Source organism: Zingiber officinale, chromosome 8B (genome assembly GCF_018446385.1).
Source record: "Zingiber officinale cultivar Zhangliang chromosome 8B, Zo_v1.1, whole genome shotgun sequence".
NCBI lineage: Eukaryota > Viridiplantae > Streptophyta > Magnoliopsida > Zingiberales > Zingiberaceae > Zingiber > Zingiber officinale.
The window spans coordinates 15,052,787-15,078,760 of NC_056001.1; the positions used below are offsets into that span (position 1 = coordinate 15,052,787).

A 25,974-nucleotide genomic window follows, 5' to 3' on the forward strand; every position below is an offset into this window, starting at 1 on the left:
AACCAAAGCTTGGGAGCTTGGTTTGAGTTGACGAAATTAGACTTGGTTAAGGTCTAATTAGTAGTCTACAAGTGCTCAAGAGTTTTCCTTGTGTCCAAGAGGTCTTGGTGAGTTTGTGGTGAGGTTTCTCCACCCACAAGGAGTTTGAGCTAGCCGGAGGTCTTCCGGGGAGTAATCCACCGACGGATTGAGGGATCGTCCACCTTACGGACACGCCGTGGAGTAGGAGCAAGTTATCTCCGAACCACGTAAACGCCTTGTGTTAGGGTTTGTGTTTGGTTTGTTGTCTTCTTCCTTCTTGTTTTAGGTTAACTTTCGTATTTGTTAGTTTGTTTTTGTATTCCGCTGTGCACTAACATTATAAGAAGTAAGGTTTTGGGTGAGACGCTATTCACCCCCCCCTCTAGCGGACGTCAAGGTCCCAACAGTATCTACTCATTCGACACAATATAGATGTGATGCTTGTTGAGAAAATTTTTTTGATAATATCTTTAACACTGTGATGAATGTACCTGGAAGAACTAAGGACACTACAAAATCACGTGAAGAATTAAAAGAACTAGTCAACAGACCAGAGTTGCATCAGAATGAAACAACCAATAAGTTTCCAAAAGCTTGTTATACATTGGACAAAGATGGTAAACAAGCTTTATGTAGTTGGTTAAAAGAAATCAAATTTCCAGATGGATATGCTTCGAATATGACTCGATGCGTTGACATGAACAAATTAAAGATGTTTGGAATGAAGAGTCATGACTGTCATGTGTTCATGCAAAGACTTATTCCAATAGCTTTTCATGATTTACTTCCCAATAATGTTTGGCAAGCACTTACAGAGTTGAGTTTTTTTTTCAGAGATTTGACAACGAGGTGTATTATGACGGTTGATATGATTCAGCTAGAGACTGACATTCCTCTCATACTTTGTAAGTTGGAGCGCATATTTCCACCAAGTTTTTTTTATTCAATGGAACATCTACCGGTACATTTACCATATAAGGCACGAATAGCTGGTCCTGTGCAGTACAGATGAATGTACCCATTTGAAAGGTTTTTGAGAAAATTAAAAAATAATGTTCGTAATAAAGCAAGAGTTGAAGGGTCAATATGTAATGCTTATCTGGTGGAGGAAGCATCTTCTTTTTGCTCTTATTATTTTGCTGATAATGTTAAAACCAGACACCACAAATGTCCTAGAAATTTCGATGATACTCAGAATATAGATCCATCGATGCTTTCTATTTTCAAATTTTCTGGTAAACCAATGGGTGCATCTGTTTCTAGATGGTTAACTCAACAAGAATACCATGCTGCTGTAGGTCCCTTTGAAGGCCGGCAAGAGGGGAGGGGTGAATTGCCCTACAAAATTAAAACCAAAAACCCTTCTCGGATATTCAACTAACTTAAAAGAACTTGTAATTAAAACGGCAGAGACTAATTAAGGCAGAAAGTAGACACAGAGGAATTACTTGGTTTGCAATCAGAGGATTGCTAATCCAAGGCAAAGAAGGCGCACTAATTGATTCTCCTCTGGGCGGAGTAGCCTCTTACAGCGTTGAAAGCACAGAAAGAAATAACACAAATGAAAGCACTGGATTACAAGTAGTTACTATTAAGCTTCTGGACCAAGACTATATTTATAGTCTTGGTCCGGGCGCCTGGAAGGGTTCCGGGCGCCCTGGGGGGGATAAATTTTATCCCCCAACGGTCGGATCGAGTCAAAACTCGATCCTGTTGAAAAGTCAATTCCGGTTCAGCTCGTCTCGATCCAGCTCATCTCGGTCCGGGTCTGTTCGCTCTGACTCCGTTTGCTTGGGTGATCTCGGCCTTCCGGAATAGGGCTCACCCGAACCCATGTTCCGGCCTTCTCCTCGAGCAGCCTTCCTTCCCGGTTTCTCGTCCCTCGAACGCCGCACACTTTCTTCTCGTCCGCCGGTGTACTCTTCCGCGGTCACCTCGTCCCTCGGACGCACCGAGCCCGTCGGCTCTCTCCCCGTGCCGTCCTTCTCGTTAGCCGCGTCTTCCGCTCGACTTCCTGTGTTCCTAAGCTCCTGCACACTTAGACACAAGGGTTAAACAAACGCAGGATCTAACTTAGCTTGTTTGATCACATCAAAACACCTTGGGGTTCCAACAGCTGCAAGAACATACATACTCTTAAACTGTGATGAGGTCAAACCCTACATAAAGTAAGTTAACTTCTCTAATCAAGCTTTTATTTCGTTGTAGTTAATTGCTTGATATCCTAATTTTCTTATAATTATCTTTTTTCAAAACTTGTATGAGCAAGAATTACATCTTCAAAATCCATCAATGACTGCAAGTGAGGTTGCTGAAAAGTTAGAGACCGAATTTACATTATGGTTTCAAATATATGTGAGTTAGAGAAATTTTCATAATTCTTTATTAAAATAAATTTGGTCCTAATTTTTCTTATTACTATTTTGATAGGTGAAAAACTGAAGAATATCTAATGTACAAGATGATAGAATATTGAATCTTGCATCTGGACCCCTACGCCAAATAATGGTCTATTCGGGTTACTATGTTAATGGTCTCAAATTTCATGTGAGACAACGAGATTCGCAGATATTAACTTTTAATTCTGGTGTCTGCGTTAAAGGATCTATCGACACCAATAACACTGAGTTTGATTACTATGATAGACTTGAGGAAATTATAGAGGTTGAGTATCCTGCATTACCGATAAAAAGGTGTGTGTTGTTCAAATGTTTATGGTATGATTCAACCCCAAGAATAGGTACCAGAATACATCCAAATTATAATTTAGTAGAGGTTAATGCAAACAGAAGGTTCAATAAGTTTGAACCTTTCATTTTTGTAATACATGCGGGTCAGGTTGTTTATCTTGAATATTCTACGAAGAGAAGAAGAGTTAGTGAATGGTTGTCTGTTTGTCGATTGAAGTCTCGTTCTACCATAGAAATGTCGAACACTATTACTGCTCAAAACCATGATGCATTTCAGAATGACGAAGTAGAGAGACATTCGATTGATTCACAACTCCAATCTACATCACAATTACTTGTAGATGGTAATGCCACTGACGAGGAGATAGATGATGGAGAGAAATCCAGCAGTGAGGATTTTGTTGAACTAACAGAGTCTAGCGACGACGAGTTACAAACTGTTAATGTTGAGTAGAAATGCTTCCAGAGTCTAGCATTGATTAAATTTTAGCATTATTATTCATCTAGTAAGTTATGCTTTAATCATGTTTTGTTGCTTATTTATCATGTTATTAAAGACTTATTATGATGTGCTGTAATATGTTTTTGTAGATATAAGGTATCATGGCAGATCTTCCAGCACCACTCCGTGGATCCACCATCCTTAGGGTTGTTGGAGAGTCGTAAGTATTTTTTTATTATTAGTAATTCAAGTTCTTTATTTATAACATATATCTTATGTCTTAATATTGCTTATATGTAGGTTTACTCCCGACGGCCATCGAGTATCCACATATATCACACGGAAATTTAAGGAAAGAGTCTGCATATCTGGGACAACATGGAGACATGTAGATGCTGGAACTAAGGATTTCTATTATCAAGAATTTGTGGTAAGTAAATTGAATATGTACATTATATTTATCCTTTAATATTCTAAAATTTTATTTTTAAATTGCAGAAAAAATATACATGGGAGGAGGGGCACGAGGTAGAATTTGCAAAAACTTGGAATATTTATTGTGTCAAGTTGTACAAAGACCTATTATACTATGTGAGAAAGGATGACACACGGCCTGCTTATGTATCCGACGAGATATGAAGTGCATGGACGACCACTTGGTATGCAGAAAGATGGTAGACAAAGGCTCTAAAAGCTCGAGCGAATAGGAATACAGAGCCAGGTGGCCCGAGTACCGGATCTGCTCGGCATACATCAGGATCTCGATCCATTGTTGAGCACGCTATGGATCTGGTGATTTTAATTTAAAGTTATATAAATTAAATTTTTATTTATTAATGAACTTGTATAATTTTAGCCAAACTTATTTGTGCATGCAGGAACGTTCTTTAGAAAGACAACCCACTTGCTTGGAGATCTTTCTCAAGACTCACCAGAGAAAGGATGACACATATATTGATGATCGATCAAAGAACATTGGGGTTTGAATTATTAACTTACAATTTATATTTAATCTTTAATAATGATTAATTAGCTTTAATAATTGTGTATAATATATAAATTATATATTTTTTCTACACAGGAGGAAATGATAAGCAGGGTTGCTTAGGCATCTCAACCACCAGTAGAGGAAGGGGAGTCACAGGATCTATCCACCCAGGAAATAAATGAAATTTATTATGATGTTGTGGGTGGAAGGACAAAGAACTCCTCCCTCTACGGCCTTGGTTCCCAAGCCAAGGTGGTATTTGATCGCTTGAGGACTCCTAGGGGCCGTGCGAGTTCCTCTTCTTCTTCTTCTGAGGTAGAGTCATTAAGAAAAGAAAACCAAGACTTGAAGACTCAAATGACTACTATGGATCAGAAGTGGGAGAAGAAGTGGGCTGCACAGGAGCAGGCATTGGCCCAGATGCAAGCAATCATTGCACGATGGGACCCATCACAGCAGCCCCAGTCAGAGGAGACCCTAGACCCATCAGACCTAGACCCCGCTGATGATTAGATTTTTTTGAGGTATGTTTAACTATAATTTGATTTTTTTTAGATTTTTTTAGAAATTCATTAAGTCAAATATATTTATTGTATTGGGATATTATTAGATGCTTATCTTAAAGCGTTTTACATGTTTCAGGAGTTCATACTAATACATTCACCATCACCACTATTATTGGTTATCCAAAATATAATCCAGATATTTTTTTTACAAGTAAAATTAGTTATATATAACAATGTTTGAGTTATATTACATTTGCATCAATTTAATCTAATCATAATATATTGTATTTGACTTTTACAGGATTATATTCGGATATATGTATAAGTGATGTATCATGGTATGTATTTTGGATATTTTGTATTTGTCGTTCACTTATGTACTTTTAGATACTTATGATTGTGAGAACTTGATACTTAGATTTTATTATAGTTTGGAGATTTTCTATTTGTCGTTCAGTTATGTTTATATATTTGTTGTATGTTGTATTTTGAAGATTGTAGATTGATTTATATTGTGATCTTGTTGTTGTATGTTGTTAATATATCGTGTGGATTGTGTTTGTGATGCCATCGCTTGTGATGGTTTGTATTTGTATTAAAATTGTATATGGAAAACGAGCAAAACAGGGGCTGGATTTCAAATTTTTTCCAGTTTTTTACCGATGGAATTACAGTTTCCGTCGGTAAATTATCGAAAAAGCACAGTGATTTTTGTGATATATTCCCGACGGAATTAGTTATTCCGTCGGTAGGTCCCGACGGAATCAGTTATTCCGTCAGTAGGTCCCGACGGAATCAGTGATTCCGTCGGCATACTACCGACGGAATTATATCTTCAGTCGGTAATCACCGACGGACTCAGTGATTCCATCGGAAACTCCGTTTACCGCCGTTTGGTTTTTTACCGATGGATAAAAAATGCAGTCGGTAATATACCGACGGAATTATATCTTCAGTCGGTACTTACCAACGGATATACTTTTCCGTCGGTAAAGTGAATGCCGACCAAAATACTTCCGATACCATAACTTCCGTCGGTATTCCGTCGGTAATGTCATATATCGACCGAATATCGACGGAATATTCAGTCGGTAATAATAGTATTTTTTGTAGTGATATCAATTGGATGATTTGATAGTGAGATATTGTAGATATACATAGAACACTACTCTTGACTATTTCTAATCAAGCATTAATATGCAAGGACAATATTAATGTGTTGAGACTATCATATAGGTCAACGGATGATTTAATCTCACAAGTCATGGATATGAGATATCAAGTTGACACATTAGTATATATTAGAGAATATATATTGAATGACCCATCATGAGAATGTTTCATGGATCATTATATGAGTGTCATAAACATTCTGATGTGACTATTAGTATGAATAGTTCTTAGACCTGAAGTCACTACAGTTTCCTACATAAGAAGTTATATACTTTGTTATCGACAAACGTCACTCGTAACAGGGTGAACCATAAAGTCAATGACTAGGTATACAATAAGTTATGCGAAGGGATATGAGTGATGTATATGAGATCTATCCCTTCCATATAACGAAAGTGATATCTGTGGGCCCCTTGATTAGTAAGATACAAGAATGCATGACCATGCTTAAATGAGTCAATATGTGATATTGAACTTATTTGATTGAGTGTGTCTACTTAAAGATCAAGAAACACAAAGATTGATAAGAGGATGACACGGTCTACGCCTCATTGATTAATCTAGATATCAAGGATAGAATAATTGAGTCATACAAGATAATAGCCACAGAAAGATTAAATCGAATCTCAACATTCTTATCACTTGGGTAGCAACAAAGTATTGCTAGATGTCATTCATTGCTTATGTATCTAAATGTTGATTTGGATACATTCCAACATTACGAGAACGTATTGAGTCACACATAAAAAAAAAGTCAATGGATATAAATTCATATGATGGAACATTGGATTAAATCTAATTCAAATTAGACTCATTAAGTTAAACTCAATTAGATCCAACTATTGGATTGAATCCAATTTGAATTAGAATCATTAAGTCAATTGGATTGATGATTAATGAGTTGGACTCATTATGTGATTTCATGAATTAGACTCATTGAGTCAATTGGATTGATGATTAATGAATTTGACTTATTAAGTGATTTCATGAATTTGAATTTATGAAGAAAGATGAGTATACAACTTAAATTACTCATGCATTGGATGAAAAGTGAATAATTTGAATTGCTCATGCATTGAATACATTGGATGAAGACAAATATTAATGTCAATTAAGACAATTGGCATTAAGACATAAGGTAATTTCATGAATTTATAAAAGAGGGTTTTTGGATTCATTTTGATAATGAGTTTTTTGTGTTCTTGCTCTTATTCCTCTTCCTCTCTTCCACTTGGCCGAAACTTCCAAGAAGAGTTGCTAGCACAACATTTGGTTGTTTCATTCTCCACTTTGTGAGTTTGTGAGACAAATGAGGTTTGTTCGTGTGGATATCATAGAGGCGCAATCACTTGATCGTGCTAAGATCCGTATCTAAAGAAACGTTGCTGTCTGGATTGCGAAGGACATGCAACAAAGGTATAACACTCTCTCATGTAAATCTTAGTATATGGTTTCCTTTCGCATGGATTTTCTGGAGGAACTAGATGTTTTTCGCTACGCTTTCACGTATTTAACACCCTAGTTCCTTACAGAAGTAATAACCACTTGCTATAGAAATAAGTTGGAAAGGTTCTTTGTCTTCTCGGGACGGTCTAGTGGCTAACGCATGAGGTGTTACCATCATGAGATATAAGGTTCGAATCTCGACATAGACGAGGTAAATGACTCCTCTGTGCGCTAGTTATTATTCCAAAGACTAGTAGTCATCCGTTATTTACTTCCTCCATGTTGACTCTGTGACGAATTGACGAAGACGCTAGACTAACGTTGTCATCTTATACCATAACTTAGAAAGGCTCATTCAAGGAATTTATCCAATAAAAATAAAAATCCAACAATGGCATTAAAAAAGTCAGCGACCTACAAAATTCATGAATTATAACCATTCTAATAGAAAAAGCATCTATTATTTCTGAAAGTTACTCAAGATTTTAGTTCTCCCCTACATTTTTATCACTGGATGGAGAGGGAACATCTTGCATAGGAAGACCCATTTTTTCATATCGTCTGTGCTTTACTCCAGGAAGCTCAGGCAATTCTTGATGAAGTTTGTCAATATATTCTTCTGTTAGAACTAATTCTGGTAGGTCAGGTTCAGGAAAATGATCATAGTATGCTAGTCCTTCCTTAAAATGTCTCTCTTTGAAAAACTAAATACCTACTTGTTCTTTTAAATTGAGAGAAATATTTTATCAATAAAACAAAAATATTTAAAAAATGTTTTAATATTGCTAACATACTGAAGAATATTTTAAAATATAATATACCAGTAAAATGTTGTTAGTTTTCTTTTGATTTTAAAGGCCTCTCTTTTGATTTTTTTTTTTTAATTTTGCTTAAAAAATCATTTTTGCTGGTTAGATTTCCCATCCTCCCGTCCAAGGTTATTGGAGCACAACCACTCCATTCAACCGACCACCGATTCGTAACCTAACTAACCTTCTCACCAAGCTCCTTTCCCTCTCTGACTGACTCTATCATGAACCCGGCATCCGCTCGCTGCTCTGCATATTTCTTCTCTAGAATTCTCTTCCACCGCGGTAAATCCTCGTCCCACGCCTACGTCAACCTCCACAGATTCCCCGAAATCCCTAAGCAATCCTTGATTCCAAAGCCTTCTGCCGATCCGAACCCCCAATTTCCTCCACAAAACACCATAAATTTCCTCTCAAAATCGAATCTTTCCGCGTCGAGATCTATTTTCCTTTCTTTTTCACGAATTCGTAAGGAATCGGCGGATTTCTCGCAAAGATCGCACCTTTCCCCCTTTTCCACCTCTCCGATCAGGTTCATGGGAAACGATGCGCCACAGGAACCCTCCGCCGGCGCGGCGGCGGCGGAGCCAGCCTCGCCAATTCGCGTGGTGTCGACGTTCGCGTCGCCGTTCGACGCAGCTCCACCGCACATCGACGCGGGGTCGTCGGTCCGGAAGCCGCTCAGCTTGTGGCCGGGGATGTACCATTCGCCGGTGACCAAGGCGCTCTGGGAGGCGCGCTCGAGCATCTTCGAGAGGCTTCTGGACCCGGACAAGGACGGGCCACCGCAGACGGAGTTGCTCACGAGGACGCCGGCGCAGAGCAGGACGAGGATCGTGTACAATTTCTCAAGCGATTACATACTGAGAGAGCAGTACCGTGATCCATGGTATAAAGTCCGAATCGAAAAGTTGCTGGAGGATCTTGATGCTCTCGCCGGGACGATTGCCGTGAAGGTACCCTTTTGATCTCAAGCTTATCTGGTTAACAGTTTTTGTCTTAGATTCTCTCCCATCCCTTAACACGTAAAATCGCAAACATGCTATTGTTGCATTTCTCCAGCACTGTTCGGATGATGATAGCACCACAAGGCCTCTCTTGTTGGTCACTGCTTCTGTGGATAAGATGGTTCTGAAGAAGCCATTGCGTGTGGACACTGATCTAAAGATAGAAGGTGCTGTCACTTGGGTGGGTCGTTCATCCATTGAGATCCAAATTGAAGTTAGACAGAATCAACAAGGTATTCATGATCGTTCCTTTAATGATTGTATATTCCTCCCTTATACATGTCCATCTCAAGTCTCACTCACGGTTAAAAGCATCATTCCATCTTCAAAATTTTCAGTTTTCATCTTGGTTTCTTGTTGCAGATGACTCTAAACCGTCAAATCCTGTGGCCTTGACGGCAAACTTCACATTCGTTGCGCGCGATTCAAAAACCGGAAAGTCAGCTCCTGTAAACCGCTTGTCACCCCAAACTGAGCAAGAAAAGTTGCTGTTTGAACAAGCAGAAGAAAAGGATAAACTCCGGAAAAGAAAACGTGAGGAACAGAAAAGAGGATACGAAACTGGTGTCCATAGTTTCCATGGCGATGATGCAAAGAGGTTAAAGGATTTGTTAGCAGAAGGCCGTGTGTTTTGTGATATGCCTGCATTAGCGGATAGAGACAGCATTCTGATAAGAGACACCCGACTCGAAAATTCACTAATCTGCCAACCTCAACAGAGAAATCTCCATGGCCGTATTTTTGGAGGATTTTTGATGAACTTGGCGTATGAATTGGCCTTATCTACTGCATATGCATTTGTTGGGCAGATGCCTTCCTTTCTTGAACTAGACCATGTTGATTTCTTGAAACCAGTGAGTATTAACAAACTCACTCACTGAAACTGTTCTTTTGTTTGTGTAGCATATTAAACTTTCTTTTTCTTCTTTTATAGAAAATTTTTATCTTCTTTCTCAGGTCGATGTAGGAGATTTCTTGCGACTAAAATCTTGCGTTCTCTATACACAACTAGAGAACCCGGAGAAACCTTTGATCAATGTTGAAGTTGTTGCTCATGTAACAAGACCTGAGCTTCGAACCAGCGAGGTAAGTGCTTCGTCACAAGTATCATGGAATATCTACATATACACGGCTTAGCCTGATTGTTTCATCAACGTGCAGGTCTCAAACACATTCTACTTCACTTTCACTGTCAATCATGATGCCCTAAAGAATGGACTCAAGATTCGCAATGTGGTTCCTGCAACTGAAGAAGAAGCCCGTCGAGTCCTCGAGCGTATGGATGCTGAAAAATTATTTGGTTAACTAGGTTAGATCGGCATCCTTTCAGTAGGAAGATTGTTCTCCTTGCACTCTAGAAATAAGAACGAAGCAGTTAATCTATTCATTAATATTGGTTGGCATGTAAACTTATTCCAAAGAAAAATTGACTTCTTCAACTATGTAAGAACAATGCCAAGAACAACTTGATTTCATCAACCATGCAAAGAAGTTGTCAAAATCAAGTGGACTTCATGTGACTCTTTAACAACTAAGTAAAATTCAATTATCTATTAAGTTCAATGAAACTCTTTATGGTAAGAGTCATTAGTATAGACAAAAACAAAAACTAATAATTCTGCGATGTATTAATTGAAGAAGGATGTGGAAGCATGAATCTAAGTGTATAAATAGACACCTTGCATGATGATCATTTATCAATAACAAGTGGTAAACATTCCTCTTCGTAGAGTCTCTCTCCCATCCTCATACTTTCTTACAAAGTCTTTCCTTTCTCCCTCCATATCCGTGGGACCGGCTCTAGGGGGGCCGCTGATGTGGCGGTTCCACAATTTTTTTTTTTTACAAAGTCTTTCCTACATTCTTGTTTCGTTATCTTAGATCCACCAAAATTACAACAAATCTGGTATTCGACGAGCTCCCTCCAAGTGCCAAAGTTAACCAAAGACAACTACAGAATATGTAGTATACAAATGGAGGCTTTATTATGTTCCCTTGATGTATGAGACCTTGTGAAGACCAACTATAGTATAGCCGAAACAAGCGATGGGTATGAGGAAGCTCTTAAGGAGATGAAGAAAAGAGATAAGAATGCCTTATTCACTATCTATCAAGGGGTTGATGAAGCCACTTTTGAGTTAGATTGCTCAACAACGTCACAAGAAACTTGAGAGACATTGAAGACAACATATGATGGAGTAAATAAAGTAAAAAAAAATCGCCTACAAGCCTTGTAAGCTCAATTTGAAACACCACAAAAAAGAATTTAAAAATAATTTTTGATTATTTCTCCCGAGTTATCTCCATTATTCATCAAACGAAAAGAAATGGTGAGGAGCTAAAAGATATTCGAGTTATAAAAAAGATCTTAAGGTCTTTAGACTCAAAGTTTGATTTCATTGTTGTGATGATCAAGGAATCAAAAAGATTTAGAGATGATGACTGTGGAAGAGCTTATGGGCTCCCTTCAAGTATATGAACAAAGAATATTGAAGAAAAGTAAAGGAAGAACTTTGGAGCAAGCACTCCAAGCTAAACTATTATTCAATGAATCATTCAGAGGAGGTCCTCAACGAGAAGGACTTGTACAAGGAGAGGAAGAGGTTGTTGGTGCAACATCCCTCAGGTCAAGGTTGACCTGGTTAACCAAGCTGAGTCTTGGTTTGGGTTTAGATGTTTGACAATAAAATATTGATCGAAGAAGAGTCAAGTAGGTCAAGGTTGACCGGATACTTGACTGGGAAGTCCTAACTGGCATGTTAGGCAGGTGAAAATCCTGGTGAGTGAAGCCAGGTGAAAGTCCTAGTGAGTGAAGCTAGGCAGAAGGAAATCCTGGTGAGTGAAGCCAGGTGAAAGTCCTAGTGAGTGAAGCTAGGCAGATGGAAAACCCTAGTGAGTGAAGCTAGGTGAAAGTCCTAGTGAGTGAAGCTAGGCAGATGGAAAACCCTAGTGAGTGAAGCTAGGTGAAAGTCCTGGTGAGTGAAGCCAGGTGAAAGTCCTAGTGAGTGAAGCTAGGCAGAAGGAAATCCTGGTGAGTGAAGCCAGGTGAAAGTCCTAGTGAGTGAAGCTAGGCAGATGGAAAACCCTAGTGAGTGAAGCTAGGTGAAAGTCCTAGTGAGTGAAGCTAGGCAGATGGAAAACCCTAGTGAGTGAAGCTAGGTGAAAGTCCTGGTGAGTGAAGCCAGGCAAGAAAGGAAATCCAGATGGATCAAGGATGATCGGACATCTGGTGTTGGGAAGTCCAAGTAGGTCAAAGGATTGACTGGATACTTGGCAAGGAAGGAAGTCCAGATGGGTCAAGGTTGACCAGACATCTGGTGGAAGTCCAAGTAGGTCAATGGAGTGACCGGATACTTGGCACGACGAGTAAAAGTCCAAGTGGGTCAAAGGGATTGACCGACACTGGTGGGGAGTCTGGCAGTCGAGGAGTGACCGGATGCGAGGCATGATGTACCAACAGTCGAGGTTGACCGGATGTTGGTTAGGAGGTTTGGGACTTGGTTTTGGGCAAAAAATTGTTCGGATCGATCCGTGGATCGATCCAGATGTGGATCGATCGGTGGATCGATCCGCATTCTTCCAGAAAGCTTCCGGATCGATCCGTGGATCGATCAGGTCCCGATCGATCGGCCGATCGATCGGGACGATGCTGGCGCGATAGCGCCGGATCGATCCGTGGATCGATCCAGCGCTTCTCGAGCAGCGCTCGGATCGATCCATGGATCGATCCAAAGCCTCCCCGATCGATTCGGAACATTCGAATCGATCGGGATCCGACCGTTGCGTCGGGTTTAAAGCCGCAGGCGAGCGTGGTCTTCGGCATCCCTTTACGAGCTCTTCTCAGATTCATTCCAGCTCCTCCACAGCTCTCTACAAGCACGTGATCGCCAGTTCTTGAAGGTTCTTGGAGGTTTTCCAAGTCAAGAGGCGGATCTATTGCAAGAGGAAGAAGTTAGGGTTAGGGTTTTTACTGCACATCTTGTAAGCTTTTGCTTAACTTGTATTTCCCTTTCTTCTTCTTGTATTGAGAGTGTTGTAGGGCTTCTCCGCCTTTGGTATTTACCATAAAGGAGTGTTATTCATAGTGGAGGGTGTGTGCGTTGGTGTGGATCCTTGGATTAGTCACCTCTTGTGAGGTGGATACCAAGTAAAATCCTAGTGTTAGCGTTTTGTGTTTGTTTCTGTATTTTCCGCTGCACATCCAAGAAGAAACAAGCAACGCCAAGCAACGAAGCGCACCGAGAGAACGCGACGAGCTATTCACCCCCCCCTCTAGCTACTTTTGGTCCTAACAGAGGTGGTCGTACTTTTAACTCCAATGAGCACACTCAAAATAAAAATGATGGAATTGAAGATAATAAAAAAGGATATGGGTGTGGAAGATGCCATGGTGGAAGCCGAGGTCAAGGTCATGAACGAGGTAGAAACACTGGATGAAGTTATGATAAAACTAAATCTCATGATTGTATTTACAAGAAGTATGGTCATTATAATGAATGTTGGTATTGTTGGAGCAATCCCAATGGTCCGCGGGACCATGTGTTTTGGTGTTTGGGCAAAGGGTTTAAGTTAGGTTCACCCTTGTATTTAATATGTGTACTTGAGTTGTGTAGGACTGCAGGTGACACATATGACTCAGCTTGATGTCTTCGGGTCCGATGAAGGATGGCATTGAGGACAAGCCGCGGGCTTGAATGCATCTGAGGGATCGTGGACAAGGCAGCAAGGACAAGGGCCGAGGGAAGCGACTTCGAGGCATACGCGAAGGATGGCATTGGAGACAAGCCGCGGGCTTGGATGCATCCGAGGGACGAGAGCCAAAGGAAGTAGGCTTGAAGGCAAGAGGTCAAGGCTGCAAAGAAGAGTCGAGTGAGTCGTGAGGGTCCGAGTGCGAGTGAAATGTACTCGGGATGGGAAACCCTAAGTTTAGGGTTGTACCAGTCGACTGGTACTGGGACCAGTCGACTGGTGGTGAGCACAGAAGCATTCTGTGCCCAAAATGGCTGGGATCAGTCGACTGGTCATGGGACTAGTCGACTGATAGATAGCCGTTGGAGTGCCGTTGGGCTGGCACCAGTCGACTGGTGCATGGACCAGTCGACTGGTAACGGGCAAAACAGCATGGCTGTTTTCCCGAGCTCTATAAGAGGGAGCTTGGTTTGGCCGGCCAGAGTTGACGAAATTAGACTTGGTTAAAGCCTAATTAGTAGTCACAAGAGTTCTCAAGTGTTTGTGGAATCCAAGAGGTCTTGGTGTGTTGTGGTGAGGTTTCTCCACCCACAAGGAGCGACTTGAGATAACCGGAGTTTGCCGGGGGCTAATCCACCGAAGGATCGGGATCGTCCACCTCAAGGACAAGCCGTGGAGTAGGAGCCCTAATCTCCGAACCACGTTAAATGAACGTGTTAGCTTGGTTTGCATTTCTTATTCTTGTCTTAAGCTTTCTTTGTATTCATATTTGTAGTTAGTATTAGATTTCCGCTGCGTAAACTAACAATAGTGTAGAAAGCGAGTATTTGGGGGTGCCGTCTATCCAACCCCCCTTCAAGCCGGCCGCAAGATCCTCCAACAATTGGATGGAATTTCTTCATCCTTCCCCTCCTCCTCGGAAGTTGAGTGCTCTTCACCTTCCGATTGCTCCTCCTCTACTTCTTGAGCAACTACATCCGTTTCTTCGGATTTTTCTTTTTCTTCTTCTTCTAGTGTAGGCAAAAATTCCTCCCATGGAAATTTCTTCACTTTGCTCCATAATTCATGGGCATTTTCATACTCACCTACATCACTTAACATGTTAGAAGGCAAAATATCTACCAAAATTGATATTACCTTATCGTTTGCCTTTGACCGTGTGATTTGCTCCTCCGTCCAATGTCGTGGTCGGAGCTTCTTCCCTTTCTTGTCTTTAGGGACTTCAAATGGCTCTTCCACCACCATCATTGTGTCCCAATCCGTTTCGAAGAAGTTCTTCATCTTCACCATCCAAAAGGTGATGTCCCATAAGCTTCCTCCTTCGAACTTCGGTGGTTCTATCAAGTAGGCCATCTTCTTGCTTCCTTGGCGGTTAGTCCAATGGAGAGCGTCCTCGCTCTGATACCAATTGTTGGATTTTTGGCTACCCTAGAAGAAGAAGAAAAAGAAAAATCCGAAGAAACGGATGTAGTTGCTCAAGAAGTAGAGGAGGAGCAATCGGAAGGTGAAGAGCACTCAACTTCCGAGGAGGAGGGGAAGGATGAAGAAATTCCATCCACTAGTGTGGATGAGGAGACATCCTCAAAGATTGAAGAACAATCCAAGACAAGCGAAGAAGAAGAAGTCTTGGAAATCAACCTAGCAAGCACCTCCACCGAAGTCAAGTCAAAGGACCATATCATTTGCTTCGGTTGCCATGAGAAAGGACACTACAAGAGTAGATGTCCTATGGGTAAGAAAGAGGTAAATTCTAAACCCATTCAAGTTGATTTGAATACTAATGTGGGTTGTAGAAATGATGGTGCCAAGAAGAAGAAGGAGAAGAAGCACATTAGATGCTTCACTTGTGGTGAAATAGGGCACTACCACACCAAATGCCCAAAGAAGAAAGAGCTCAAGAAGTTGGCGCATTTGAAGATGTGGGAGAAGAAGTGGAGGAAGAATGGAGGCTCATGTCAAGGGGGAGCTCCAAAGGTAAAGGGTAAGGTAAACCCTAATTTAAATTTGAAGTCAAATTTAAACTCCTCCATGCATGCTAGGAAAAATAATGTTAATCATTATATGGCCATGCAGAATTTTGGTTTTAAATATCATGATAGAAATAGGGTAAATGTAGATCATAACCCTAGGAGACCTATACATGATAGACCTAGACACGTTAAATTCTCATTACCTAAGGAGAAGAAGGTAATGGAGAACCAAGGCATTAATCCCAAGAAGGGGAGACACATGCCTAGGAAGGGTAGGTCTAGGAATGTCCAAGGTGGACATGTTGACTCTAGGGTTAGGAACCTAGAAAGGGAGAATCAAGCTTTGAAGGCAAAGCTTGATGGTTTAGAGAAATTCCTTAAGAGATTCACTATTGGATCTAAGGGATTAAGTATGGTGTTGGGTAGCCAAAAACCCAACAATGATAGATCGGGTTTGGGATACCGATCTAGTCCCTCCAAGGTTAAAAGAAGATCATGTGCTAGGGTGGCACATGATAAGGGCAAGGGAGAGTCATCCAATGCCAATAAAAAGAAATATGCTAGGGTTGCATATGATTATGGCAAGGATGATGTGTCCAAGGTCAAGAAGATAAGGAGATCTTCTAAGGGACATCATTGTGGTTTGGCCAAAATAGATGAGTCACCTAGGGAGGTGGCTAAGGTTAAGAGCTCTAGGGGGAGCTCCAAGTGTCAATTTGGGACCCATGGCCAATGGATCTCAGGTGGGTTCTACTTGGGGGTCTAGAGGAGCCATGGAGTGTGCCAAATGGTTTAGAGACGGATTTGAGTCTCAAACCTAGGGATGTGGCACACATGAATTGTGTTTCATGCAAGAAATATGACAATTGGGGTCATATTGCATGATAATTGGTTTTGGATGTATAGATGCCATATAAACCAATGCTAGGGATGCATTGTGGGTTGGTATGGGCAAATACATCAAAAGGAAGCCAAAACTAGGACTTTAGGTCAAGGTTCAATTGAACCATTTAGCTAGTTTTGGATTTTGTGTCAATCTTGGGATTGGTAATAGATACATTTTGTAATGTATTTTTCCCAAGTAGACAAGGGTACAATAGACCTCTCCACAAAATTTGGGAATTTTTGGAGGTCTAGGGAATTACTGGTGCATTTCTGAAGTTGGCCTGAAAAGGCTGATTTTTTCAGAAATAGGGTACCAGTCGACTGGTGCAGATACCAGTCGACTGGTAACAATGTTTTTGAGCACAGAATGGTTCTGTAAGCTCATTTTGACGAGGGCAGTCGACTGGCACTTGGGGCAGTCGACTGATACCAGCCTGAAAGTGTTTTTCAGCGCTGTTCTTGACCATGTCAACTCGTTTAGATGTATGGGATCCAAGGGGGATTAATACATGAGTTTAGGGTCAGTTTGGATGATAAGTTTTCAACAATTGGGATATTGTTGGAGAACTTTTTGGATGTTAGGCAAAGGGGGAGAATTAAGGTTTAGTTGGGAAAACCTTTAGTGCCTTTGCATAGGGGGAGCCTTGGGATAGGTTCTTAAAAAGCCCTGTGATAAAATCCTAGCTCAATGGGGAGCGTAGGTGTAGGGGGAGCCTTGGGATAGGTTCTTAAAAAGCCCGTGGTAAAATCCTAGCTCATTGGGGAGCGTAGGTGTAGGGGGAGCCTTGGGATAGGTTCTAATGCATGTTTGCATTTTGATTCGGCGGTTGCCAAGTGTGTAGCCTTGGCAATGTAAGTCCATTTGGCGGTGTAAGTCCAAGTGTGTAGCCTTGGCAACGTAAGTCCATTCGGTGGTTGTCAAGTGTGTAGCCTTGGCAATGTAAGTCCATTCGGCGGAGTAAGTCCAAGTGTGTAGCCTTGGCATTGTAAGTCCATTTGTTTTAGCATATTGTTTTGCTATTTGTTTTCCCTAACTTAAACGTATTGCCAAACACCAAAAAGGGGGAGATTGTTGGAGCAATCCCAATGGTCCGCGGGACCATGTGTTTTGGTGTTTGGGCAAAGGGTTTAAGTTAGGTTCACCCTTGTATTTAATATGTGTACTTGAGTTGTGCAGGACTGCAGGTGACACATATGACTCAGCTTGATGTCTTCGGGTCCGATGAAGGATGGCATTGAGGACAAGCCGCGGGCTTGAATGCATCTGAGGGATCGTGGACAAGGCAGCAAGGACAAGGGCCGAGGGAAGCGACTTCGAGGCATACGCGAAGGATGGCATTGGAGACAAGCCGCGGGCTTGGATGCATCCGAGGGACGAGAGCCAAAGGAAGTAGGCTTGAAGGCAAGAGGTCAAGGCTGCAAAGAAGAGTCGAGTGAGTCGTGAGGGTCCGAGTGCGAGTGAAATGTACTCGGGATGGGAAACCCTAAGTTTAGGGTTGTACCAGTCGACTGGTACTGGGACCAGTCGACTGGTGGTGAGCACAGAAGCATTCTGTGCCCAAAATGGCTGGGATCAGTCGACTGGTCATGGGACCAGTCGACTGATAGATAGCCGTTGGGCTGGCACCAGTCGACTGGTGCATGGACCAGTCGACTGGTAACGGGCAAAACAGCATGGCTGTTTTCCCGAGCTCTATAAGAGGGAGCTTGGTTTGGCCGGCCAGAGTTGACGAAATTAGACTTGGTTAAAGCCTAATTAGTAGTCACAAGAGTTCTCAAGTGTTTGTGGAATCCAAGAGGTCTTGGTGTGTTGTGGTGAGGTTTCTCCACCCACAAGGAGCGACTTGAGATAGCCGGAATTTGCCGGGGGCTAATCCACCGACGGATAGGGATCGTCCACCTCAAGGACAAGCCGTGGAGTAGGAGCCCTAATCTCCGAACCACGTTAAACGAACGTGTCATTGGTTTGCTTGTTTTTCCTTCCTTTAGTGTTTAGCTTTCTTATTTGTATTTTGTATTGTATTATTCCGCTTGCGCACTAACGAATACATAGGAAGCAACGATTTGGGGGTGCCGTCTATCCAACCCCCCTTCAAGCCGGCCACCGATCCTCCAACAGGTATAACACTAACAATGGAGAAGAAAAAGTGAACTTGTTAATAAGGACATGGACAATGAAGGATCAGTATTGTTGATGACATGGGATGGGTCAAAATCTGTCCAGCCTATTACATGGTTCCTAGCCACAGGAGCATCGAACCACATGTGTGGGAGCATGGAGTTATTCACAAAGCTTGATGAGAGGTCAATAGGCAATATTACCTTTGGAGATCTCTCACAAAGGTCAATTAAAGGAAAATGTGACATTCTGTTTGAATTGCAAAATGAAAAGAATATATGCATCTTAGATGTTTATTATGTTCCCGATATAAAAAATAATTTTTTGAGCATTAGTCAACTATTGAAGAAACAATACGATATACAAATGAAGAATTTGACTCTTAGTATTCATGATAAGAGTAATAATCTTATTACTCATGTCACAATAGCTAAGATTAGAATGTTTCCACTGAAGTTAAGCATCAATGACGGGAATTGCTTCAAGGCAAGAATTGTGGACAGTTCCACTCTTGGCATCTTCGATATGAGCATCTAAATTTTAGGGCATTAAAGTTACTTTCAAAAAATGACATGGTAATTGGATTGCCAAAGATTGAAACTTCCGTGAAATATGTGTTACAGGAAAGTAGTAGAGGAAGTCATTCAAAAAGTACAAACTGAGATGAGCATCTTCACAACTTGAACTTGTGCATTTCGATGTTTATGGATCCATCAAATCTATCTCTACGAGTGAAAATAATTATTTCATGACATTACTGATAATTATAGTGGAAAGACTTAGGTATATATGCTAAAAGAAAATAAAGAAGTTTTCACTAAATTTAAATAATTTTAAAATTTGGTTGAAAAGCAAAGTGGAGAAAAGTAATGGAAGAAGAGATTCAACCTATAAAGAAAAATAATACATGGGAGTTCACTTCACTTCCTCAAAGATAAAGCTATTGGAGTTAAATGAGTGTTCAAAATAAAGACAAATGCAAAAGGAGATGTTGAAAGACATAAAGTAAGGTTGGTTGCTAAAGGATACAAGCGAAAGTCTGAACTTGACTATAAAGAAGGCTTTGTACCAGTAGCCTGGTTTGAGACGATATGACTACTCATCTCTCTTACAGCTCAAAGAAGATGGAAGATATATTAGATGGATGTAAAATCTACTTTCTTAAATGAAAATCATAAAGAAGATGTCTATATCGAGCAACCACATGGTTTTATTATCAAAGGACAAGAAGAAAAAGTATACACATTAAAGAAAACTCTTTACAGACTCAAACAAGCCCTTAGAGCCTATAACTCAAGACTTGATGAACACTTTATAAAGGAAGGTTTTACAAAGTGCCCCTACGAGTATTTTTTATACTTAAAGTATAATTCATATAGAGATATTCTGCTGGTATGTCTTTATGTGGATGATTTAAATTTTACCGGTAATAATCTCTCCACGATTAGAGAATTTAAGCAATTGATGGAGAAGGAGTTTGACATGACAGATATATAATTGATGAGACACTTTTTCAATATTAAAGTACAATAAAGAGATGAGGGAATCTTTGTATCACAAGAAAAATATGCCAAAGAGATTATGAAGAAATTCTCAATGGAAGATTGTTTTGTTACTGATATGCCCGTTGAGTATGACATTAGAATGACTAAATATGGAGAAGACAAACATGTGAATTCTGACTTATTACAAGAGTCTTGTGAGTTGCCTTAGGTGCCTGACATGTACATGGTCTAATATGTTATTTGGAGTTGGTTTGGTAAGCAAGTATATAAAAACTCCAAAAACTTCTCACTTATATATAGTTAAGATAATTTTTAGATATATCAAAGGGACAATTGATTATGAACTTCTCTATTCATTAACAAAAGATATGAAGTTTTTTTGTTTAAGTGATAGCGATTGGGTTGGAAGTTATGATGATCGCAAAAGCACTACTAGATACATATTTTATCTTGGTAATAATGTATTTATTTGGTCTTCAAAGAAACAATCAATTGTTGCTTTATCAATTTGTGAAGATGAGTATATTGATGTAGCCTTTTTGTATTTGTCATTCTATTTGGCTAAAGAGATTACTCTAGGATCTTAGATTGCAATAAGAAGTTACAACCAAGATCTATGTGGATAACAGATCGACAATTACTTTAGCCAAAAACCTAGTTCATCATGAAAGATCCAAGCATATCGATACTCATTTTCATTTCATAAGAGAGTACATTAAGTCAAAAAAAAAAAATAGAATGACTCCATGTGGAGTCAAGTGACCAAGTAGCTGATATATTTACAAAGCCTCTAAAAACGGAAGCTTTTCAATATTAAAGGAATTTGTTAGGAATTCAAGGAATAACAAGTTTAAGAGGGTAGATGTTGGTATGTATATAAATTTATTCAAAAGATAAATTGATTTCCTCAACTATGTAAGAACAATGTCAAGAACAAATTGACTTTATCAATCATATCAGGAAATTCTTAAAATTAATTTGATGATTCATCGATTAAATAAAATTTAATTATCTTATTAAGTTCAATGAAATTTTTTATGACAAAAATGTGAAAACATGAATCTAAATATATAAATATGAATATAATAATTATTTATTAATAACAAACAGCAAACATTTTTTTTTCATTGAGTCTCTTCCCCATTCTCATACTTTTTCCAAATTCTCTCTTATCTTCTTATTTCCTCCTCCTAGTCCTAATCTACCAAAATTCCAACAAGTGCCTCAACTTGTAAACCAGTGTTCATCTGGATTCATGTGTTCGCTCTATTTCAAATACAGTTAAAATAAAAGGATGCACCACATTTAACAATGGAGTTATAAATGGACAGGAAATGAATAATACCAAGAACAATGCGTTGAAAAACAACAACATCAATCAGAGAGAAGATAGTAGCGTTCTTGTTTCAGTAGCTATCATTCTTTCACATTTCTTTGTGTCCCCCAATCAAACGGAATAATAAATAAATAAATAGTAATTTGCCCTATGTACAACACGTCGATATGTCCGAGTGGTTAAGGAGACAGACTCGAAATCTGTTGGGCTTTGCCTGCGCAGGTTCGAATCCTGCTGTCGACGATCTTTTGTTACAAATTTTTACTAACCGTAATTTTAAATTTACTAAACAACGTATCTCATTTTAAAAAATACCTTTCATAATCGTTTAAACTTCTAAAAGAAATATTTTGAAGATTTTTCAGTAGTCAAAATCAATGAGTAACTACACAAATTATTTTTATTTTTTTAAAAAGCATAATAAATGTAATAGTGGTCTTATTTTATTTTTTTTAACCATAAAAATATCAAAATAGTTTAGTTAAAAAGTTTTAATAGCATTCTAGAGGTTAAAATAAACAAAAACAATAAGAACCTCGTGAACTTCTAAAAGTACCATAAATATTAATATCACTTTAAACAATAAAAACTTATCTAAAATCATATTAATTTTCAAAAACTATAATTGCATTTAAATGTGCTTAAAAGTTTTTTTTTTATTTTAAACACCAAAAGATCACTATGGTATTTTAGCAAAAAAAAAAAAATAGTAATCTTGATCTGATTACTGAGTCAATTTGATCTATTGGATCCCAACAGTCAAACAATTAAAATGCTTTACAGACATGACCTATCAGCTAGTTGACTTAGCTAACTTAAGTTGACCGTTTTTGGTCAACGCCACCTTCCTTGTTCCTCTTGATCACTCAAACTTGCACGGAGCAAGTCAGTTCAGAAGTCAAACAAAATTAGGGGGAATAGTTTACAGATTGCTTCAACATCTGGTATCATCAAAAAGCACATGTCAATTGTTGTTGTCTTCTAACTCTGAAAAATTCCTTGCCTAACTTGAGTTGGCCAAGTGGCCATCCTCCAAAGATCTGAAGAAAAAAAAATACATTAAAAGATTCCATTAGATTTGTAGTTTTTTAATACTCCGTGGAAACAATATCTTGTCGGGTATTATTTTTATATATATATATTTTAGTTTTTAAGCAAACTGGGAAATAAAAAACTGGAATTGAACTCCATGAATGCAACGATGAAAATGATCTTAAATATTTTGTTTCTATATTTGGTTCTAATAAAAAGTTAAAATGTCATGATCAGCCAAACTTAATTTGAATATTGAGTGTTTTTTTTTCAATGCCAATGGAAATCACATTTGTCTGAACAGCTTAAATAAAGCCAGAAAGAATACCTGAATACGCTGATGGACCTCTTAGATTAGGTATGCTTGCATTTATGACAAAGTTTTTTAGTTTTTATTTGGAAAAAAAATCAGATATATTATTCTGAAATTACTATGCTTTCATATAATTAATTCCGGATAATTGCCTGGAAATTTTGTTTTCTTCCTCTCTCGTACTAAAATCAAAATTTGTAGTCCAACTTCAATCAATGGGGTCAATGATCATCCATAAAAGGGCACCAAAATCTAAGAGAAAATAAACAAAATCCCCAAAGCAACCAGTTTCTCTTCCTCTTCTTCTTCCTCTCGATTTTTGGTGAGAGTTTTCAGTTTTGCTCAACATTTGATGAACTGCCATTTGATCTTTTAACACTTGGAAGTCTTTGTTTTTGCAGATTCATGATTATGAAAGAGCTCGTCGTTGCTGCTAATGTCTCCACTGAAGCCCGGCTGAGATCAACAGCGACAGAGTATGTTCTTATCAATTTAATCAACAGTAATTAATTTGCAGAAATCTAAGTATTTCTTCTTTCGTCAGAAAAATAAAGTCTCAGAAGTTGAGAGATTTCAGGTTCGAAAGATACAGATTCTTGTTCACTGAGAAGAACTCAAGCTGCAAATTTGAGACCTTGAAGCTTACTCTGCTCGTCATCATTTGTTGCACACTTCTATCTCTTGCTTTCTCCCCTGTAATCCACAAAGAACAACAGCCCTCGTCGGATTCATCATCAAGGTGCAATTTTGTTGCGATAATAATCGACTTTAATCGTTTCAGATCACTGAAAAGGTATTTTTGCTCAGGTCCAGATTTGTAGATATGGAGCGGATTTGGCAAGAAACAGGCTCAGATCCTCGATACCTTTCTCATGTAGAAGTCGATTGGGTTCAGCTATCTAATCTTGTTAATAACACGAATCCAAGGATTGGATTGCTAAATTTCAATTCCAGCGAGGTGGGATTCTGGCGGCGGACTCTGCCGGAAACAGTGGTTTCTCCGATCGAACTGGAGTACGCTCCGACGAGCGTCACCTGGGAGATTCTCTACCCGGAGTGGATCGACGAGGAAGAAGAATACCATGTGCCTTCTTGCCCTTCTCTCCCTCAACCGATACCAGAGGAGGGATCAAAATTCGATCTTGTCGCCGTCAAACTGCCTTGCAATAGATCCGGCGGCGGGTGGTCGCGGGACGTGGCCAGGTTGCACCTCCAGCTCGCGGCCGCCAGAGTTGCGGCGGATGCTGCGGCGGCTCGTGTGCGGGTGCTTATCGTCAGCGACTGCTTCCCGATTCCGAATCTTTTCAGGTGCAGAGATCTTGTTAAACGCGAGGGGAATCTTTGGCTTTACGAGCCTAAGCCGGCAGCGCTGGAGGAGAAGCTCCGGCTTCCGGTCGGATCGTGCGAGCTCGTCGTCCCTTTTGAAGCAAAAGGTTAGCGACGATACCCCTGAAATATTAATTCATTAATTAATAGTCCCTAAAGTTTAATTAATATCACAAATATTTCTTTATTAATACGTGTGCATTTTAAACAATAATTAACGAGGATAAAATAGATATTTAAATTTTAAAAAGGAACATCTTTACTATATAATAGATATTGATAAACTTCAAAGAGGTATTTAAGAAACTTAAATTGTTAGGGAGCATTTTGTTAATTTCTCTCTTCTTCCGTGACATCGCCGGCGGAAGGTAATAAATACTCCGTTTCTTTGTGTCCAGAGATATCGCACACCGAATTCGGCAGCCGGCGAGAAGCCTACGTGACCATACTCCACTCAGCGGAGCAGTATGTGTGCGGAGCCATCGCCGCGGCGAAGAGCATCCGATTGGCCGGATCGAAGAGGGACCTCGTCGTCCTCGTCGACAAGACGATTGGCGAGGAGTACCGGCGCGGCCTTGCTGACGCCGGGTGGAAGGTCCGCATGATCCGTCGGATTCGCAACCCGAAGGCGAAGCGCGACGCCTACAATGAGTGGAACTACAGCAAGTTCCGGCTGTGGCAGCTCTCCGACTACGACAAGGTCGTCTTCATCGACGCCGACCTTCTCGTCCTCCGCAATGCCGACTTTCTGTTCTCGCTGACGGAGCTCAGCGCAGTGGGGAACGACGGGACTCTGTTCAACTCCGGCGTCATGGTGGTGGAACCGTCGGAGTGCATGTTCCGGCTACTGATGGATCACGTCGACGAGATCACGTCCTACAACGGCGGCGACCAGGGGTACTTGAACGAGATCTTCACATGGTGGCACCGGTTGCCCAAAAGCGTCAACTACTTGAAGCACTTCGGCGGCGACGAACAGAGGAGGGCAAAGAATGAGAGGTTATTCGCGGCAGATCCACCGGCGATCTACCTGGCGCATTACTTGGGACTGAAGCCGTGGCGGTGCTTCCGGGACTACGACTGCAACTGGAATTTGAAGAGCTTTTGGAAGTTCAGCAGCGACGCAGCGCACGGGAAGTGGTGGCGGGTCCACGACGCGATGCCGGAGAGCCTGCAGCAGTTCTGCCTTCTGTCGACGAAGGGGAAGGCGTTCTTGGAGTACAACAGGAGGCGGGCGGAGGCGGAGGGGTTTGCCGACGGACACTGGAGGAGGAACGTTACGGATCCGAGGTCGGAGGTGTGCTCAGAGGCGTTCTGCGATTGGGAGAGCATGCTGGTGCATTGGGGGGAGAACAGTTCGTCGACGGCCGGCGGCCGAGTTGACCGTGGTAATCGCACGGCACCTCTGCAGATCTGAAGGATGTTATGTATCATAGTTCTCTTTCTCGTACATCATGATTTTTTTCCATATCTGTCTTTTTTATTATTATTATTATTATTATTATTATTATTTTTTAATCTTGTGTATTAGATTTCTCAACAAAAATATGGCATAAAATCAATGTTATCGGCCCAATTCGGCAGAATAAAACAAAAACATGGCGTCGCCCGGACTCGAACCGGAGACCTTCAGTGTGTTAGACTGACGTGATAACCAACTACACCACGACACCGATGTATATTTTAGATTAATAACGAAATAAATGATAAGGCAGCC

The 25,974-nt window shown here is 40.3% G+C and overlaps 2 protein-coding genes and 2 non-coding genes across 7 annotated transcripts; 3 read left to right on the top strand and 1 right to left on the bottom strand.

Moving 5' to 3' along the window:
* Positions 1-8,201: 8,201 nt before the first annotated feature.
* Positions 8,202-10,561, top strand: LOC122016769 (acyl-coenzyme A thioesterase 2, chloroplastic-like). The gene is made up of 5 exons (XM_042574163.1): positions 8,202-9,031; positions 9,138-9,315; positions 9,446-9,936; positions 10,040-10,168; positions 10,244-10,561. The coding sequence occupies exons 1-5, from the start codon at positions 8,300-8,302 to the stop codon at positions 10,385-10,387; spliced, it is 1,674 nt and encodes a 557-aa protein (XP_042430097.1). The 5' UTR covers positions 8,202-8,299; the 3' UTR covers positions 10,388-10,561.
* An 11,186-nt stretch (positions 10,562-21,747) lies between these two features.
* TRNAS-CGA lies at positions 21,748-21,829 on the top strand. Its single transcript has one exon. It is a non-coding gene; the product is annotated as a tRNA-Ser (tRNA).
* Positions 21,830-23,160: 1,331 nt separating this feature from the next.
* Positions 23,161-25,789, top strand: LOC122013382 (UDP-glucuronate:xylan alpha-glucuronosyltransferase 1-like). 4 transcript variants are annotated; one of them, XM_042569640.1, is made up of 5 exons: positions 23,161-23,253; positions 23,333-23,407; positions 23,509-23,670; positions 23,739-24,364; positions 24,656-25,789. In XM_042569640.1, the coding sequence occupies exons 2-5, from the start codon at positions 23,337-23,339 to the stop codon at positions 25,672-25,674; spliced, it is 1,878 nt and encodes a 625-aa protein (XP_042425574.1). In that variant the 5' UTR covers positions 23,161-23,253; positions 23,333-23,336; the 3' UTR covers positions 25,675-25,789. The 4 variants fall into 4 exon arrangements, with proteins under 4 accessions (XP_042425574.1, XP_042425572.1, XP_042425575.1 ...); XM_042569638.1 differs by having other exon boundaries at positions 23,162-23,253; positions 23,476-23,670; XM_042569639.1 differs by having other exon boundaries at positions 23,198-23,253; positions 23,318-23,407; positions 23,476-23,670.
* Positions 25,790-25,856: 67 nt separating this feature from the next.
* On the bottom strand, positions 25,857-25,930 carry TRNAV-AAC. Its single transcript has one exon. It is a non-coding gene; the product is annotated as a tRNA-Val (tRNA).
* Between the last annotated feature and the right edge of the window lie 44 nt (positions 25,931-25,974).